This window comes from Lontra canadensis, unplaced genomic scaffold (genome assembly GCF_010015895.1).
Source record: "Lontra canadensis isolate GAN:19392208 unplaced genomic scaffold, GSC_riverotter_1.0 scaffold28, whole genome shotgun sequence".
Classification (NCBI taxonomy): Eukaryota; Metazoa; Chordata; class Mammalia; order Carnivora; family Mustelidae; genus Lontra; species Lontra canadensis.
Window position 1 is genome coordinate 18,839,366 of NW_022631022.1, and position 20,150 is coordinate 18,859,515.

The 20,150-nt window shown below is 43.6% G+C and overlaps 1 protein-coding gene across 1 annotated transcript in view; it reads right to left on the minus strand.

The window, feature by feature from the left end:
• The window catches only part of EDC3 (enhancer of mRNA decapping 3), a 58,639-nt gene that overhangs the window by 11,185 nt on the left and 27,304 nt on the right, over window positions 1–20,150 (minus strand). The window contains exon 4 of the mRNA XM_032865050.1: window positions 9,964–10,299. Within this exon, the coding sequence (XP_032720941.1) occupies window positions 9,964–10,299 (336 nt within the window). The remainder of the gene's footprint in view (window positions 1–9,963; window positions 10,300–20,150) is intronic.

Consider the following 20,150-nt stretch of genomic DNA (forward strand, 5'->3'; position numbering starts at 1 on the left):
AGGGCCTGGGTGGTCTACATAAGTACAGGTGCAATTAGTGAACGAATGGGAAGAAAACGGATAAAACTGCCTCAGCGCGCTCCATTCGGCCGCTGGGTAAAAGGCCTGCTACACCCAGAGGTAACGGTGAGGGAGAGGTTTCAGAATGCTTTCCCACCTTTTCCTTCCCCTGTTTGTGACAACTAGACAAAGCCCCTGTCCACCCTGAACTTTATTCCTTCAGGTTAAAGCTCCACTGGAACAAGCTGTGGACTCAAGGGGTGAAGGACCTGCTGACAAGAAGACTTACTAATTATGAAAGGGAGAAGCATCTTTACAAAGGAGAAACCCAGTGGACAAAGCCTTACCAAGTGATTAACTCAGCCCCAATGGTGAGGCAAAACGACACTGTATATTTTTATGATGTGATACCCTGAGACAGAGAGCCCCCACCAAAATCTTGGGAAACATGTTTAGCATGAATCACCTGGAACATGAATCACATGAATCAAAAGGAACAATCAGTAAATAAAACTAAGGCGCATTCTGCAAATCAACTGGCCTAGACTCTTCATAAATTTGTCACAAGAGATGACAGAAGTTGTGGGAACTCTCCTGGTTAAAGGAACAAAAGAGAGACAGCTGTCTCGACTACATCTCATTCGATGTGATACACAACTGTCGACTAAAAATACAGCTATAAAGGACACAGCTGGAACAACCGGAGAGCCATGGATACGGAGTGTGTGTTAGATAACACTTTGTGCTAGCTGTACATCTCCTGAGGGCAGTCTTACTGCGTGGCTGTAAGAGCAACACCCTGCGGCCTGTACAGGAACGTGACGAGAGCAATGAACCCTCAGGTGCCTCAGGTGTGCTCCTGTGTGTATTTAAAAGTAAATGTGGCAAAATATTAATAGATGAATCTAAGTGGAGAGTGCATGGTATTCATTATACTATTCTAGCAACTTAAAGTGTAAAATTGTCTTCGATATAAAAAAAAGGGGGGGGCACCTGGGTGGCTCAGTCATTAAGCATCTGCCTTTGTCTCAGGTCATATCCCGGGATCCTGGGATCAAGCCCCTCACTGGGCTCCCGCTTATTGGGAAGCCTGCTCTTCCCTCTCCCTCTCCCACTTGCCCTGCTTGTGTTCCCTCTCTATGTCTCTTTCCGTCAAATAAATAAAATCTTAAAAAAAAAAAATACAAAACCCGACCCTGTTTCCCACAGTCTTACAATCTAGCTGAAAACAGAAAATATATATGTGCAAATACCAGAAAATACACACAGTAAACTGTTATCCCCAGGAGCTCGAAGCAGTGTTCAAATTCTCAAACTGAATGGTGCTTGGAAAGACAGGCAGGACTGTAGTCAGAAGGACAGGAGGGAGAGAGAGCCCTCCAGGTGGGGGTGGGAGGAACAATGAACAAAGTTCCACAGGCTAGAATCTGGGTGACTGTGCAGATGCAAATTCCCTGCTGGAGCCCGGAGGCTGACGTGAAGGCTATGCTGACTGGGCTAGAAAATGAAGACAAAAAGATTAGGTAGAACGGATGTCAAGGGACATAGGGAACCCATAGGGTAGCAGGAGAAACTAAAAAATCATGAGTATTTCAATGGTGACCAAGTAAGGAGTTAGAGAGCCCCAAGCCAGAATGAACAGAGGATAAAGGAAACTCCTTGCCAGGGCTGTTACAGAAGGAATCACATATCTGCTATGAAATTAGAAAAAAAGGAGGTCAGGGCAATCTGGCTGTGGCATCTGTCACCCCACTGATCACCAGGGTTCATTCGGCTGGTCTGACTGGCCAAGTGGGTGTCGCCTTCCTCCCTCACCATTCCGTGGGTGTCCCTCCTAAAGCTGCCTGCTGGTCAAAGAGGAAACCGTCCCCAATAGAGGAGGACTGTTCTTCTGTCAAGGGTACACGAGTAGCTGCACTCCCCTGCTAGGAACTCTACACAAGCCTCAAAAGGTCCAGTTTAGGAGGACATAGGGTAGGCCAAGCTTCCAAAGCTCCGGTCACATCGAAAGTGAGGCTCTGCACATGGCATGAATTTATATGAGAAGGAAAAGGTAAGGTGGCTGCAAAGCTTTACGCCAGACACCTTAACAATGGTGACTGCACTGAAAGAAACAAGAATGCAAAGAGGCAAGAACACTGCTAGAATTGGCGGGGCGGGGGGTGGGGTGCTGACTGACTTAGCTGCAGTGTGTCGAATTTAAGGAGGATGGTGAGTACACTGAAATCAAACTCTTTCCTCATCCTCACCCTGGCTAGACACCTGTGGTTCTGAAATGGCAAGATGATACATAAGGGCAAAGTGGTCCCATTTAGAGTTTTATCAAAAACTCAGGTGGGGGAGGCAGCACCTGGGTGGCTCAGACAATTAAATGTCTGACTCTTAATTTCGGCTCAGGTCATGACCTCAGGGTTATGAGATCGAGCCCTGCATCGGGTTCAGCAGCACTGAGCCCGAGCAAGGAGCCTGCTGAAATTCTCTTTCTCCCTCTCCCTCTGCCCTTCACTCTGCCCTTCGAGTGTCCTCTCTTTAAAAAGAAAACACTCTCTCTCTCTCTCTCTCTCTCTCAGGTGTCAGGCCATAATGTACCAAGGCTCCACACCCTCCTGCCCTTAATTTGAATTTAAATTTTTTTTTAAATATTTTTTTAAATCTTTAAAAAACATTTTTTTTAAAGATTTTATTTATTTATTTGACAGACAGAGATCACAAGTAGGCAGAGAGGCAGGCAGAGAGAGAGAGGGGGAAGCAGGCTCCCCACCAAGCTGAGAGCCCGATGCGGGGCTCAATCCCAGGACCCTGAGATCATGACCTGAGCCGAAGGCAGAGGCTTTAACCCACTGAGCCACCCAGGCGCCCCTGAATTTAAATTCTTAAATTAAATCTCTAACAACACGTTGCCATGAGACCTTGTCCCATGCAAAGACTGGAGGAAGCACAAACATTCATTGCTAGGGCAAGAGCCTACCCAAGGCACCTATCTTCTTTTTTTTTTTTTTAAGATTTTATTTATTTATTTGACAGGCAGAGATCACAAGTAGGCAGAGAGTCAGGCAGAGAGAGAGGGGGAAGCAGGTTCCCTGCCGAGCAGAGAGCCTGATGCGGGGCTTGATCCCAGGACCCTGGGATTATGACCTGAGCTGAAGGCAGAGGCTTAACCCACTGAGCCACCCAGGCACCTCCCAAGACACCTGTCTTACCAATGCAGCTCTAAAACCTCATAAGACTGCCAATGAGTTCAACCAAGACCTTCAGGTCTACAAGTATCCATCTGATTATCCAGGCCCAGAAACTCCAAAGGACACCACATTAAAGGGACTGTCTACTCCCTCAACTCCTGGCACTGGGAGATCTGCTTAGAACCTGAGGTTCCTCAAATCAACCAAGTCACTGTCAAGGAATTTTGCCTAAAGACACCATTTCAGAAACTCGGTTCTTTACCTCTGTTCTGTGAAAAGTTACATCGGAACCTGCTCCAGCACAAGTGTGACAGGGCAGATGTTCTGATCCAGACCATCTCCTAGAATTTACCTCCTGATGCATCCCTGTGGCTCTCAGGAGCACGACTGCTGAAGGAGGTCTCACCACCTGAGGGTAAAATTCTTCATTGGCCACTTCTAAACTCAAAGATTTATTTCTTCCTGAATTCCTGTTGAACATACATACAAACCCAAAGCAGATTTCCTGATTATCTGTTCTTCAAGAGATACGAACATTGCTGGTCTTAAAAGCATCTGAATACTTCTTAAGGGACTCTTGACAAGAAGCAAAAGAAGGCAGCCAGAGTTCAGAGGCAGAAATGGAACACTAAGTGCCTTCTTAGCGCAGTAGGCAGCACGTCAGTCTCATAATCTGAAGAAATGGAACACTAGCTGTGGAAGACAACTGCCAGCCTCAAATGTGAATGAAGGTCAAGCTTGTCCTGAGGGCAAGACACATCCCCACTGAAGCTCAAAATTTTAGCTAGCCAAGGTGGGAAGAGTAAAGAGGGAAGCCATAAAGCAGCAGGAATAAACCAACCGTGGCTTCACCAGCAACTCCCTCCAGAGAAGGAACCATGACTGCTCTTACCAAGAGAAATGGGCATGTTTAAGTGATGCCAGACTCAAAGGGAGCTCAGACCAGAGTGCCTCACTCAAACCCGGACTTGACCCTTTGGCAAGACAGTAAACAGTAACTCTACCTCAGCTCATCCTCCTCATATACTTGCTGCTCCCCAAATCTCAGCAGGCAGACAGTATGGGGGCAAAAGAACAGCCTTCGGGCAAAGCAAATGGGACAACCGCAGACACTCACTGTCTACATCAACAGCACCCTGCTGCCTCCCATCTGGGCTTTTGAACACTTGGAGGCAGAAGGAGGCTACACAGTGGAACATAAATGGCAAAAGTTAAATAAGCATTCAACCCAATAGGAAGGGTTCTTGAATAAATATACCTAAGAAGAATTTATTAGCATTCAGGAAACGAACAATTTGAGACACTTTTTAAAGTCACTCCTGGTCTGGATCACTTAATGCCAACAAAACAGGGATAATAACAAAATGGGGAGAACAGTGCAATCTCATAGATGTACCATGAAAACTGACAAACGTGAAGTGCTTAGAATGGTGCCCGTGACACAGTAAATATCCAAAGAACTTTCAATGCTATGACACTAATCGTGATAATGTTGCTTCTCCTGAACCAGGCTCCCACCATCCCCTTGCTGCCACCTCCAAACCCTGTACACACTGCTATAATTTGGTTACAGAGTACTCTGTAAAATTACTCTGTAACATCTGGCTCCTCTGTAAGGCTCCTGGGATGACAATGACTTATCCAGAGGATCTAGAATGCTACCTCACACACAGTAGACATTTTACAAATGTAGATGCTTTGAAATAACCTTACTGAGGCCGATTCTGCAATTCATATTTGAACTCAAAAACTAACAATCATAAACTGGGCATTGCACTAGCTGCTTTTCCACATGATCTCATTTAATTTACAATTTTATCCCACTTTACAGATAAGGAAACAGGCTCAGTAGCCCTCATTTGGCTATATATATAACTCCATTCTCTGATTCTACAGAAGCTTCCTCATTGAACCTTTTAATAGCTCCCTGACCTCTCTCTCAGTGTGGTAACTCTACTATTTGCTTTCTCCGAGCTTAACCGCAGAGCACCACAGGAGGGAAATCACAAAACCATGCAGACTTGGCCCACTACAGACTCAGGCAATCTAATGACAACCAGACTCTCACCGCCATTCTTCCTGCCCCACAGGTTCAATGCCTTTGAGTCCTCCGCTCACTCAACCCTTTTCCAACTGCTCTCAACTATCAATTCCCTTTGTCATTTCCTTCAACACCTTTTCTTCCTTTCCATTCAGCAGTCCAAACCTCTGGTACATTAGTTACGTCATGAACCTAGTCTTCCTACTCCGGTCTCTCTCCTCTCATTCCACCCTGAAATCTATCATGAGGCCAGTCTTCCTCAAGACTCTAAATCTGGGGCGGGGAGGGACAGGATGGCTGGGTGATGGACATTGTGGAGGGTCTGTGATATGGTGAGCGCTGTGAATTGTGTAAGACTGATGATTCACAGACCTGTACCCCTGAAGCAAATAATACATTATATGTTAATTTAAAAAAAAGAGAGAGAGACTCTAAATCTTCCTGGGGCACTTGGGTGGCTCAGTCGGTTAAGTGTCTGCCTTCGGCTCAGGTCGTGATCCCAGGATCCTGGGATCAAGCCCTACATCAGGCTGCTTCTCCCTCACTCTGCCTGCCACTCCCCTTTCTTGTGTTTTTTTTCTCTTTCTGTCAAATGCATAGATAGAATCTTTATTAAAAAAAAAAAAAGTCTCTAAGTCTTCCTAAATGAGATTGGGATCATGTCATTTTCAGAATTCTTCAGTTGTTCCCTATGGCACAGGACAAGGATAACATACACACACAAGGCTCTGCGTTCTTGTGGTCCAAAGCTTATTTAATTCCTGCTACTCCCCCAAACAAACACTCTAGCCTGGCCAAACCGGCTGATGGCCAATTTCCCACAAGGCCCTTTACTCTCACTATTCACCAGCACCTACCAGCCTATCCACATATTCCCTCTTCCTCTCTGTCTGGTGAAATCCTGCCCATGCTTCAAGGCTTCTGTCCTGCTCCCTTTGTGAAGCCGTTCCTGATCAGTCCAGCCTTCAGGACCTCTTCTGCCTCTCAACATTCAGTGCAAATAATGTTCACACTCACTGGACTCCAGGCATATATGGTACATATATGCCGCTTCCTAATACATCTTTTTAAGACTTTAAAAAAAAAATTATTTATTTGAGAGAGAGCGCACCTGTGCACATGCGCATGGCAGGCGGTGGGGGGGTCCTCAAGCAGATGCCCCGCTGAGCACAGAGCGCCATGTAAGGCTCAATCCTAAGATCAGAGCCAAAATCAAGACTCAGATGCTTACCTGAGTCACCCAGGCACCCCTTCCTAATACACCTGAATAACAAATACAAGATCTTAGAGTGACTTACACAAAATAAGCAACAGTATTTAGACTAACCTATTTGTTTTAGAAGAATATGAATGTTGAACAAAGATTCTTCTTTGAAGCCTTACCTCTCTCCTAACCAGTGTTCTTTGAGAAGCTCTTACCCACTGAATGGAGTGCTCACACACATCTCACATTTTACAGCCAAACTTAATAAACAAGTATGTGACCACTGGATATTATTCAGCAGGCTAAATCCAAGCTGGAGGAATGTCTGACAATCCACAATTGTTGGAGACAGCAGCACTGTCAAAGGACTCAAAAAGGCTTTCCAGAGAGAAAAGATTTGTGTTAAACAAAGAGCTGAATTTAGTTGCTTCCTGAATGTGTTTTCCCAATCAAAAGACCTTTTATAAGACTGCCCCCATAACACACACACACACACACACACAAAGTTGGTAGAGTACTGCCAAGAGGAGTGTGAGCAATTACAGCATATTGGCTTAGAAACTGTTGACACCACTTAGCATGCAGTCGACGTGCTGGATAGCAGCAGCAAGCTGTCAGAATCCTGAGACCCAAGCCATCACACCACATGGGTAGTAAACATGTTGTTCTTTTGCTACCCTGGGGATTAGGAGAAAATAAGGTTTTGGGGTTCTAGGACATGAATGCCAAAAAGCAAGCTGGGAAGCTATCCAAGCTAGCCTCCACAAGTGCTGATCTAAGCTGATCCGTTTCTGAGGACACTAAAGAGAAATGACTGTGGTCTGTTGTGCCATTACACTATCCTTCTCCTCTGATCCTACGTCCTTCCTCCTCTTCAACTTAGCCACCTTCCGAAGGTGGAAGGAAATGTGATAAAGAAGGTTTGTGAGAGTCATTATCTCTCTGGGCTTCAATGTCCTCATCTGCAGAACGAGAAAAATCATACTAAGTGATCGAGTAACCTAACACTAACATTTGATGGTCTTAGGTTGTTTCCCCCCGTATTCTAGATAGTTTGCCTTACTCTGACTGTAACATCTGCATAGAAGATCCAAGTGGAAAAGTGTCCCCAGCCAGACACTCTCTAGGTAGGAGTAGAAACCGACTTTGAGGCTTGTGTCTTGTTGCTGGAGCAGAGATAAAAACGATGTAGGAGAAGTTACTCAGCAAGGCAACGGATTACTTGCTCTATTTCCAGCACAGACCCTGCTTGGAAAAAGGGCTTCATCTGCACTCCTACCACTTCTGCGGACAAAGAGGAAAACCAGATGGCATGAAGCTGCAGGGCCTCCCATCCCCTGTCATGCCTCAATGAAGTGCAACTGGTCACCAGCACACAAGCCGCCGTACCTGAATGCTTGGCTGAGGACCAGCTCATGCGGTCTGCTGTACGCTTGTTAATGGCAATTCTGGAAAAATGGTTTCATGCGAGAGAAGGGGACTTTTTACTTATGTCGTTAAATTAAACAAGGTGTGAAAAGTTGGGGAGGTGGAGTGTGTAGTAGGAAAAAATTCCCACCCTCCCCTTTGTCTACTTTAGCAATGTTTTCTCCGGGCTCTTTTAGATCTGAGACTCTTTCTTGAGTCTACTCTTCTCTTCTCTTCTCTTTCCTTCCCTGTAGCCACATCCAAGGCAGGCTGTATCTCCCCAAGTTGAGGAATTTCAGGGAAACGACTGCTGCATACTGGACCACCTCAGCTCAAGAGCTCCCGCAGAAGCAGCTTATTTTGCAAATGAGTATAGTAAAAGAGGGGAGCTGTGGGGCAAATGAATGACAGGAACTGAGTGTGCTACCAGACCTGCTGGACAATGGATGCCTCTGAAAAGCTAAACACCTGGCAACTGAAATGAAGCCTGACTCTGAGTCGGGCTGTTTGCCTACACACAGGTGGTAAAAATCAGAGGAAGTCACACTGTCAGTGCCACTTAGGGAAACTACCTTGGTAAAGAGGTATCCCCACGAGTCCCCCAGTGAACGATGGAAAAATAATTTGGTACTCTTAGCCTGACAGTCTTATTTTTTTTCCACATGGAAAGCACGTGCAAACTTCTATATTCAGCAAACTAAATACAGAACAGCCTTACTGCTGCCTATAAAAAAGCCACACCATATCTGATTTTCTTCCAAATGTAATTAAGCCATCTCCATAACACTTTCTATAACTGCTACTACTGTTCTAAATTTATATTCCCTATATTCAAACCCTCAAACCAAAACGAATATTGTACTTAGTTCCTTTCTACTTAATTAAAATGATTACGATTCCTCCTTCAGCTCTTTAAGATCGTTCAGTAAGAATTGTTTTCAAACTGTATTTGAAGCAGCTCAGGTAATAATGTGGTTTAGTGGGAAAGGACAGGGACAAGGATGAGGTAGGCCACCTCTCCCATAGCTGTTTTGTTTTTTTTTTAAGATTTTATTTATTTGACAGACAGAGATCACAAGTAGGCAGAGAGGCAGGCAGAGGTGGGGGGCGGGGGAAGCAGGCTCCCTGCTGAGCAGAGAGCCCAATGCGGGGCTCGATCCCAGGACCCTGGGATCATGACCTGAGCCAAAGACAGAGGCTTTAACCCACTGAGCCACCCAGGTGCCCCCCCATAGCTGGTTTTATCTGCCTCTAATGCCATGTCTTTTTTTGTGCATGGGTTTTTTGTTTTTTAAGATTTTATTTGAGAGACAGAGAGTGAGAGAGAGTGTGAGAAAAAGAGTGCGCATGAGAGGGGGGAGGGTCAGAGAAAGAAGGAGACTCCCCACTGAGCAGGGAGCCCAAGGCGGGGCTCCATCCCCGGACACTGGGATCATGACCTGAGCCCAGGGTAGATGCTTCATTGACCTAGCCACCCAGGTGCCCCTCTAATGCCATGTTTGAAGAAAAGATCCTAATGTTAAAAAAAGAAGCTTAAAAACCACTGAGGTAATAGACTAGACTATCCTATACAATGGCCGACGGAAATACCAAGGCACTACTTTGTTATGTGAGAAATGGGACTAGCCAAACCCTCTCAGGGACAGGAGAAGATGAGGACACTGTAGTAAACAATTTATGGAAACCCCAATTTTAGCCAGTGGTTTCAACCGTCCATCTCTGTTTTTTACCCCAACGAACAACTAGAAACTTCTGGTGAAATGTACAGGTCGTAACAGGCAAGCCACAGTGAAAAGCCAAAGATCTGATTATGTGACTCTAGGCAGATGGCTCCTTTGCCTTTCATTGCTAATCATGACACACTAAATAAAGAGCAGACCAGAACCTGTCAGATATGAGATACAAACAGACATGAAATCAGCCCCCTACGCCACACCCCCACATCCCCGTGGTAGCTAGGATGCCATAGTAACCACAATTCCCAAGAGACAATAATAATAGCCAACCACAAAGCCACTTTAGTGAGTTTAGTGAATTCCTACCGCAACACTCCGATTCAGAATTTAGGTCATTCTCTTTCAAGCATTAACAGAAAGCAGAGAGAACCAGTGAGATGGGCTGGTACAACTCACCCGTGCAGAACTCCTTGCTCACGTTGTGGGGCACTGTGATCCGCCGATAGACAATGGGCTCTGACTCCAGGATGTTCTCATCATGGCGGTACCGAGTTGGCCTTTCGTTTGGGATGCCCCGGGAACGGGTACCGCTTCTCCTCTCATAGGTATCAATCTCCTCGAACACAGCTGCCTTGTCAAAGAGGGCCAGATTCCCTTCAAAATCAAAATCTGTGTCTGGGATCTCTTCAATATCATCCCCAAAGCACTCGTCATCTTTATTCTTCATTTGGCCATTCTTTAAGCCACTTTTCTTTGGAGTTGCCTGATTTGGGTGTCTGCTACTAGATGACCCTAGAGAAAAGACAGGGACTAAGGTAAATGTGCCCACAGGAAGCACTCAGTAGAAATGGAAAATACATTAGTCTTTTATGGAAAGTGTTAAAGGAATCAAAGTGAAGATGATTATATTAGATCATATTATACTAGATCATATTAAGTAGCACAAACTACCACAAATCTCATGGAATAATAGATTTCATATATTAATCAAGTAACAGTGAAGATAAAATAAGTACAACTCCTGGAAATCTTACCAGTTCTATCCTTCATAAGGAAATTAGTAATGACAGAGGCTTTTTTGGCAACTGAATAACAAAAAAGTGGAAGGGCAAGAGTACAGCAGCTTCCCACAAGTCTGGATGGTTTGATCTTGACTGTCTAGCAGCAGTGAACAGAGAAATACCCACCCCCTCACTGTAAAATAAGGCCAACTCCTCATAACCTGAAGCTCAAAGGAAGAGAATACTCAACTAACTCCTAATTCTCTGCTTACCAAGCAAGCAACCTTCTGATTTTTAATTTGATCTCAGCCTAGACACCAGCCGGAGACAATCTCTGGTTTAAAGAGATTCCAGATCTTGAGCCAAGCATATATCTATCACTCTAAGTTGGTATTTTGATTTATAAACCTGTTTTTAGATCTCTTAGTTCATGTGATCTCTCTTCTCAGAACTTAACACTTGTCGGTAAGCAATTTCTGAACCATCAAATATGACGAGGACCACACTGACCTGATTCTGTCGTGACCACACCAAGATGCACACCAGCACCAAAAGCAGCTACCCTCCACATGGCCACCACACATCAGTTAACGAGTCTTCTGGCAGCCAAGACAGACCACCCCACAGAACTCTACAAACCATCCATTCCCAGAGAACCCTGAACTGACTTTATGCTCTGACCCAATACGACCACCCTGAAAGGGTAGACCAGGTTACTGGTAGGTCAAATGGAACCTCCAATATGATTTAAATAAATGTAATGTGCTTCCTTTTGAAAGACTGAGCTCCTCAATTATTAAGGTTAGAGGTTAGAATGATCACGAGCAAACCCCCTCACCCCCACACTCATATCATTCCAACTACACTATAGTAGCTTCTCACAGCAACTCCCTTCTGCCCTAGAGACCAGCCAGGAGACCTAGGATCTAGCTGCAGTTCTCATTACCACATTTTCTTACACCTGTCATTCAACCTTTCAATCTCCTTGTATGTAAAATACTCACTGTTATATCCCCAGCACAGTTCCTAGCACATAGTGAGCAGTCAATAAATATTTAACAAATTCATCAACATTGACAAAATTAATTACAATAACTATTCTGAAAGATGTGTACTGGACACCTGGGTGGCTTAGCTGGTTAAGCATCTGCCTTTGGCTCAGGTCAGGATCCCAGGGTCCTGGGATCAAGTCCCGCATTGGGCTCTCTGCTCAGGCAGGGAGTCTGCTTCTCCCTCTACCTGCTGTTCCCACTGCTTACACTCTGTCAAATAAATAAAATCTTAAATAGAAGAAGAAGAAGAAGAAGAAGAAGAAGAAGAAGAAGAAGAAGAGGAGGAGGAGGAGGAGGAGGAGGAGGAGGAGGAGGAGGAGGAGGAGGAGGAGGAGAAAGGAAGAAAGAAAGAAAGTAAAAAAGAAAGATGTGTACCATGTAAATAGAACTCGCATCCCAGTCTTCCTAATGTCAAATATTGGTATAGAAAAGGGCTGAGCTAGAGGATGAGATTTAGACCTCTGAAAAAAACTAAGGCTGGCCAAAATTATAAAGTAGAGGAAAATCTAGCTGAGCCACCAGAAACAGCCTGAATTATGAAACAATGACAAGCTTGTCAAAATCTGGGTTAAGTTCTAGTTCCAAAAATCTGACAAAAACATTTAGTGAAAGCATGCTGTGTGCCACAGCTAGGTGCTAGGAATATGCTGGATAAACCAAGACATGCTACTCAAAAAGGAAGGAGGAGAGCTATATCAGCTAATAACTGAAATACAACATGGTAAGAATTATACTATAACTTTATATCAAGTATCCTAGAAATGTGGATGAGAAAGCAGAACTGAATTAGGAATGGGAGAACAGGCAGGAAAACATAGGTCAGGATAAAACCATCAGCAATATAAGCAGGGAGGGGAACAACCAGAAAAAAAGTCCAGTGCATAGGCTGAATGTTCTGCCTCAATACGAAATCAAGGCATCTTATTAGAAAACAGTCTCTAGCCCAGTGGTCTCTCTCCAGTGGGTGTGTGCAAACCCAGGAGCGTAAAAGATGATCCACCAGGATGCAGGGAAAAGACGCTGACTTCTCTTTAGTTTTTAACTAAAAAGAGTAGGAAAATTAAGATTTATGAATTTAATGTATGGACAGAAAATGGCACCCTTATGAGGTTTCATGCCAGCTCATCACTGCCAGTATTCAAGGTATCAGAGGAAAGAGTGACGTCCATGCAAGTGGATGTAACATCAATTCCTTTTCATCATGGTAAAATATACATAACAGGAAGCCCAGCAGCAGTAAGTACATGCACACTGTTGTGCAACTGTATTAATTTGTAGCTACTAGAGCTTAATAAAATAAGCAGCTTAAAAAGATTCCTATAAAGAAACAATGTTATTAAAATAATACTAATAATGCAATCACAACTGAACAAGCGCATGGCAGAGCTAACACTTCCCCTGTTCCTCTTACAGGCATTCTTTAGCTAGGATGAAGTTCTTACAAAATTCATCAGATCTAAAGAAGATGGTCTCCCAAATTAAAAAGTATTAAGGTTATTCCAAACATGAATGCATATGGCCTATCACTGACCAACCTCACAGTAAGTGAATATTGTACATCAGGAGTCTACGAACTATTCGGACTCTGACGAATCCAGTCCACTGCCTGCTTCTGTAAGTAAGTTTTACTGGAACAGCCACACTCATTTGTTTACATATTGTCTAAGGCTACCTCTGTGCTACAAAAGCAACAAAAAGTACTTAAGACAGAGACCTTATGACCTGCGAAGCCTAAAGTGTTTAACATCTGACCTTTTACAGAAGTTCATTCGTCCTGCTCTCCATCATGCCTCTCAGAGGTATTCTTTTTGGTTACTATAAGTTTCTTTTTTTCAGCTAATGACTCTTCAGGCATCAAAATTTTAAATTTTTTAATTAACTGAGCCCAGGATCAGTTCTTTGAACCTCTGTTTCAATAATAATAATTAGTAAGAATAATAATAGTAAGTGTGTCACTAAACTACTGTCTTTTGTTAAGATTTTATTTGAGAGACAGTGCATGAGCACAGGCTGGGGGAGGAACGGGGAGAGGGACAATCAGACTCTCAGCTGAATGCAGAGCCCAATGTGGGGACCTCAATGTGGGGTGCTCAACCCTGAGAGCATGACCTGAGACCCAATCAAGAGTTGGAAACTTAACCGACTGAGCCACCCAAGTGTCCCTAAACTACTGTCTTTCAACTCTACACTCAATCTTCACAGTGCCAGACTGGAACTCTAAAACTACAATTTTCTTTCCTTAGCTGGTTGCCGGTTAGCTTCCACTACCAGCAGTAGTTACCTGAAGAGAATGGAAGGAGAAAGGAAGGAGGAATGAGAAAGGACTTCCTCCTCGTTTGCTTGCTATCTGCACCAGCACTGCCCTGCCAGCTGGTTCCAGTCTCCAGTTTTTCTTTTCGGCTGGTGTAGACAGAACAAGCTTCACTGCAACTCCCTGGAAGAACCGCCAGTGGCTCTGGGAAGCCCGTTCTCTGAATGTCCACGTTCTGACAACAGCAACCTCTTCCTGGCTTCCTCTCCCTCAATGTCTCCTTTTGCTTCTTTGGTCTTCTGACACCTACTTAACCAATTCTATTAAATTTCGTCTGAAATAACTAGCATGGTTACTATTTTCTTTAGTGGTATATCAAGATCTAAAAAATTAATGACTCAGAGCTAATTACTCTTCTAACCAAATGTTAATGTTTAATGAGCAAAAAAGTTCTGAACCATTAATAAAATATTACTTCAAAAATTATTTAATCCTTTTTAATTTGTAAAGGTAAAGAACTTTCTGAATTACAGACAGACATACATACAGAGAAATAGCACTTACAACTCCAATTCTAAAGTCTCAGACATGGGCCAAGAGTTAACACAGACCAGTCTAGAGGTTAAAGAGCCCATCTTCTCCCAGTGTGGAAGGAAGTCTTAATTGACTGGAACTCAAAGTAGACAAATAGACAAATAGAAAAGATTAAAAAAGACTAACCTAATTCTCTGTTAACAGTCTCTAATTCAACAAAGTAGATATCTAGAAACATTAATCCCCTAACAGAGGTCAAGTGATCAAACCATAAAGGCAAACCCCTGATCACCGCTGCTACCAATGAGGGGGAACAGCTTAGTTATAAACAAACAAAAAACGAAGAAAAACACAAAATTAGACAAAGGGGAAAATACTAAAGAAACACAAAGTCAGAGTCTACTGTGGCTCTGGATTCATCCCTGGGAACCAAGAAAAGATGCAGCCAGGCTTGAGCTGCTCAGAAGTGCAGCACTGATTTTCATTTTTACAGCTTTACCGAAGTATAATCAGTATACAAAAACCTGCACATACTTCATGTATACAATTTTAGAAATTTGGACATAATTCAAACACTCGCTATACCATGCCCGCAATCACAGTAATAAACCTATCCATCACCTCCCATCACCCCCCAAAAAGTCAATGACTCACAGTAATTCACTGTTCTAACTAAATATTAATTTTTTAATAAGCAAAACATTTTGAACCATTGAGCCAAATTTAAACCAATATCACTGTAAAGGTTTACTCCGTGTTTATCTAGTCCTTTTTAATTTGTCCTTTTGTGTCTTCTATCTGATATATACATATAGTATGTATGTATGACCGAAAACAATAAATTGATGAGCCACTTAAGAGTTGTCAATGTCACAGGAATGTTTAGTTTTAAAAGAGGAAGTACAAGAAACCTAATGAAATAATATTATGAGTCAAATATTTCATGCTTTTTTTTTTTAAAGATTTTATTTATTTAGAGAGAAAGAGCACAAGTAGGCAGAACAGCAGGCAGAGGGAGAAGGAGAAGCAGGCTCTCTGCTGAGCAGGGACCCCGATGTGGGGCTCAATCCCAGGACCCTAGAATCATGACCTGAGCCGAAAGCAGCTACTTAACCAACTGAGCCACCCAGATGTCCCCACTTCATGTTTATTTTAACGCACTATATAGGCCAAAGCGTAATTTGTTTGAAGCTGAATATAGTTTATCTGAAAGACACAAATGGGGGGGGGGTCTCCATGAGTATCTTCATTTCAGCGAACTGCACCTATAATCATATCACTGCTTACTGAATCCAAAACACATTTCATGGGGCACCTGCGTGGCTAGGTCATTAAGCATCTGCCTTCAGCTCAGGTCACGATCCCAGGGTCCTAGGACTGAGCCCCACATTGGGCTCCCTGCTCAGCGGGAAGCCTGTTTCTCCCTCTCCCACTTCCCCCACTTGTGTTCCCTCTCTCACAGTCTGTCAAATTAATTAATTAATTAATTAATTAATGGGGGGCCAAATTTCACTCAGGAGAAAATTCTGATCAGCATTTTTCTATATTTGTTCAAAAATATTCATTAAGCATCTGCTGTCCACCAGGATCTGTGCCAAGTGCCAGAGAGTCTATGGTGAACAATATGATGTGACCCCAGTCCTCTCCTGTTACACTCAACCCCCCTCACGATCACCCCCAATCACTTCTGAGACCCGACAGTCAAACTGCTTACATCTTCCACCATGGACTTTCAGTAGGCCCTTGCCACAGATAAGCAATTTTAGAGTTTTGCCCTGTAAGCATACCCTGCTGTTGTCTACCCAACATCCATACTCCTCTACCCTCAAAACAAAACCCATTTTTGTTCAGATAGATACAATGCCCTCCTCTAAGGTGAAGGAATGGATTAGTTTCTGAATCAATCATGTGGTGCTCATGCCAACAACTGATTTAAGCACAGGCACGAGAAGAATACTGGTCAAGAAGACAGGATTGGGGGAAGGGCAAAGGGTAGCTCTTGCAGCAGGTTTTTTGTTTTGTCTTTTTTTTTTTTTTTTTAACATTTTACTTATTATGTCAGAGAGAGAGCGAGCGCACAAGCAATGGGAAGGGAGAAGCAGATTCCCCACTGAGCAGGGAGCCCGATGGGGTGCTGGGTCCCAGGGCCCTGCGATCGTGACCTGAGCCGAACGCAGACACTTCACTGACTTAGCATCCCAGCATCCCAGCAGTTTCCGATAAAGGTTTTCTCACTCCTAAAGAACTTCTGATTCTCAATCAGGGGCAATATTACCCCCATGAGATATCTGACAATGTCTAGAGACATTTTTGGTTATGACAACTGGTGGTGGTTGGGGAGTGCTCCCGGCATCTAGAAGGTAGAGTCCACGGATGCTGCTAAACATTCGACAACTGCACAGGACAGTCTCCCACAACAACAACAACAATTATCTGGCCCAAAATATCAAGAGTACTGAGGTTAAGAAGCCCTGCTAAAGAGGATACCCTGGAAGAGACAGTGTCTTCTCTCCTTCTAAAGAATCTGGATGAGACACACACAACCACTGGACCCAGCTAGTTTCAGTCTGAGGACAAAGCCAACACACAGAGGAGAGCTTCAGAGAAACAAGACTGAAGGCCTGATTATACCATCCCCGGAAACGTCCCAACTCTGGACTTCACCTATGACATAATTTCTCTGTTATCTGAGCCATGAAGTAGGGTTTCTATTACTAAATCAGAGCACCCTGATATAATCCGCTGTACATGAACATTTACCACGAGCTTTTTCCCAAAGATGACTTCATTGTTACACTTAAAGTATCGTTAAGGTATTAGAAAGGCGAGAAAATAGTTAAGATGGTTATTACTGTCTCTATTTACTAGCCAAGAGCAGAGGAAGACACTAAGGACTCACTCCACTTGTCATCTTGCAGAGCCTAAGTACCTGGCACCATCTTAGGCTTTGACAGACACATTTTCTCAATCTGTCTTCCAAACAACCTGATTAAAATCAGCATTTGACAAATGAAGAAACTAAGGATGCTCCAAACTGATAGGGCTAATAAATGTCTGAGTTGGGTTTTGAACTCTGAGCTGTCAGATTCCAAATTCCACGCCATTTGTGGAAACAAGTAGGGAAACCATAAAACTCTGATAGACCCCGGCAAAGTTAAAAGAACAAACAGACGATCACGTCTAGAAAATGAGCACATAAGGTAAAGGCAAAAAACTTCTTCAGTATAGAACAAGGCTAAAAAGGAATTCAAAAGGAACAGGAAACAAGCATTCCTTTTTTAAAAATAACTTTTTGGGGGCGCCCGGGTGGCTCAATGGGTTAAGCCTCTGCCTTCGGCGGCTCAGGTCATGGTCTCAGGGTCCCGGGATCGAGATGAGACCCGCGTCACATCGGGCTCTCTGCTCAGCGGGAAGCCTGTTTCCCCCCTCTCTCTGCCTGCCTCTCTGCCCTACTTGTGATCTGTCAAATAAATAAAATCCTTTTTAAAAATTTTTTTAAAAAAATAACTTTTTGTTAACCAATGTTCACAGTAATGCATAAAATATATAGAAAATTCCAGATACTCACTTAACATTTTGACATGTTTCCTTTTAGTCAAAAATATGCATCCATCTTTTTTTTTTTTTAAAGATTTTATTTATTTGTTTGACAGACAGAGATCACAAGTAGACAGAGAGGCAGGCAGAGAGATAGGGAAGCAGGCTCCCTACTGAGCAGAGAGCCCGACTTGGGGCTCGATCCCAGGACCCTGAGATCATGACCTGAGCTGAAGGCAGAGGCTTTAACCCACTGAGCCACCCAGGTGCCCCAATATGCATCCATCTTACGAAATTTTATACCTTGCTTTCTTGCTTAAGAGCTTAGTTCTGTTTCATGAAAGATTTCTCCAAATATCTTTTTATATGTTTTTTTTATAGGTTATACCCTATTGATCTACACCATCCCTACTGCTGAGTTTTTACGCTATTTCTCACTCATATTGTTACAGACTCAGCCCAAACACACCACCCTGATCGCTGCAGCTGAAAGATAATCCCCACTGGACCGCCTGCAGTGGTTCAGGTGCCGTTCAGCTGGCACTTGCCTTATACCACCTACTTTATTCTGCAGTTATCTGTGTTCTTACTCCCCAAGGACACCGTAAGCCAGCAGAGGGCAGAACCATGTCTTTCAGACCGTCACACAATTCTATGCCCAGCCCACCATAAATACACAAATCTCTGAATAAAAACAGCTATATCAAAACACACACACACACAAACCAAAAAAACACCCCCAAAAAACAACAAAAGTTAGGAGTCTAAGGAGGTCACAAAAGAAAAGCCATCTTGAGATTAACTATGGGAAAGAAAGGGATCTATCAAAACTGTGCGTGACTGAAAAGGGCAGGAAGATGAAGTTGTCAACAGTAATACAAGAGGGAGCATAAGGCAGGGGCTTCAGAGGAAAGGAGTTCAGCTGTGCCCACTAGGAAGTGACGATGAACTATCCCGATCTATCACAACAACAGATGAAAATAAGCAATCAATTTAAGAGAAGGCAGGGTAAAAGCAGCAAAATGGGAAGCCATTTTTGGCTCAGCCTAAAGGCTCTACAAACACCACTTCCAACCAAACCAGAGTTGTGCCTTTACAAAGTACCAGGTGTTTTTCCTCATGCTCTGTCTAAAGACAGAACTTACATTCACTCGTTTGACAAATATACACTAAGGACCAGCTATGTTCCAAATACTGTCCGGAAAGCAGACAGTGGAAAAAAACCTCCAAGAGGAAATACTGACATCGTAGGTCAGCAAGAAAAAGAGAAGACAAAATAAACGAAAGGCAGGCCAATATGCTTAGTTGTCTTCCTATTCTTCCTCTTGCTCACAGTGAATACAAATATTAGGAAGTCCTGGGTGAATAAGTGGTCTCGATACTTGGGTTACTCAGCCCAAAGGTCTTGGCTCTGTATTTAAAATGGCCTCTGGCCACTAAGAGAGAAAAGCACTTCCCTTGGAAAAGATAAACAGCGCTTTGCAGATTTCTTTACCTTTCAATTACAAGGGCCAAATATGTGTTAAGACTAGAGGCTGGCCGCCTTCCTGTGCCATTTTGCTGCCAGCCTCTGGCACAAAAGCCCTTTGGCCAGGATAACTTAACAACAAACCCATTGTTGTGTAACCCTCACTGCCACTTATTTATTGGTTTTTGTCACACACATATTGTGAAGGAGAACTTTGTCCTGCAGTTAGCACGCTAAAGGGCACCTGAAGGTCAAACTGCAAATGTTTTCATGTCAGACTCAACAGGCTTCACGAGGAAGTGACTGAGAGCATCTGGGACCTTCTTTTCAACTCCCCAAATTCCAGGCCTTAGTAATCAGTCAACTTCTTGGGCTCCAGCAGCAGCACCAGGGTTTTCAAGCCTGTTGGATGAAGCACACCCAAGGAGTCAAGTCACAGTAGGACCTCAGTAGGGCCATAAAAACTTTCTAACCTCAGATGGTGTGGTCGCTGTTAACAATGAACACACTATACACAGACCTGTATCCTTAGCTGGTCTCAAATGGTTTTCCCTCTACTCCACAGCATTCATGTTCCATTCAGCTACATGACAAATATACTCAGTGCTCAGTTCAATGGCCAAGGTCACAGGAAGTATCCTCCATAACCACCACACATATACACACAACCTAAAGAAGAGATTAATATCTGCTTGGGCTAAATCTCTCATCAATGTTGGATTAGGTAACCAGAACCAACAAATCCTCCACAACCCATCATTAACCTTGAAAGAACACTAAAAACCAGAGAGATTATTATA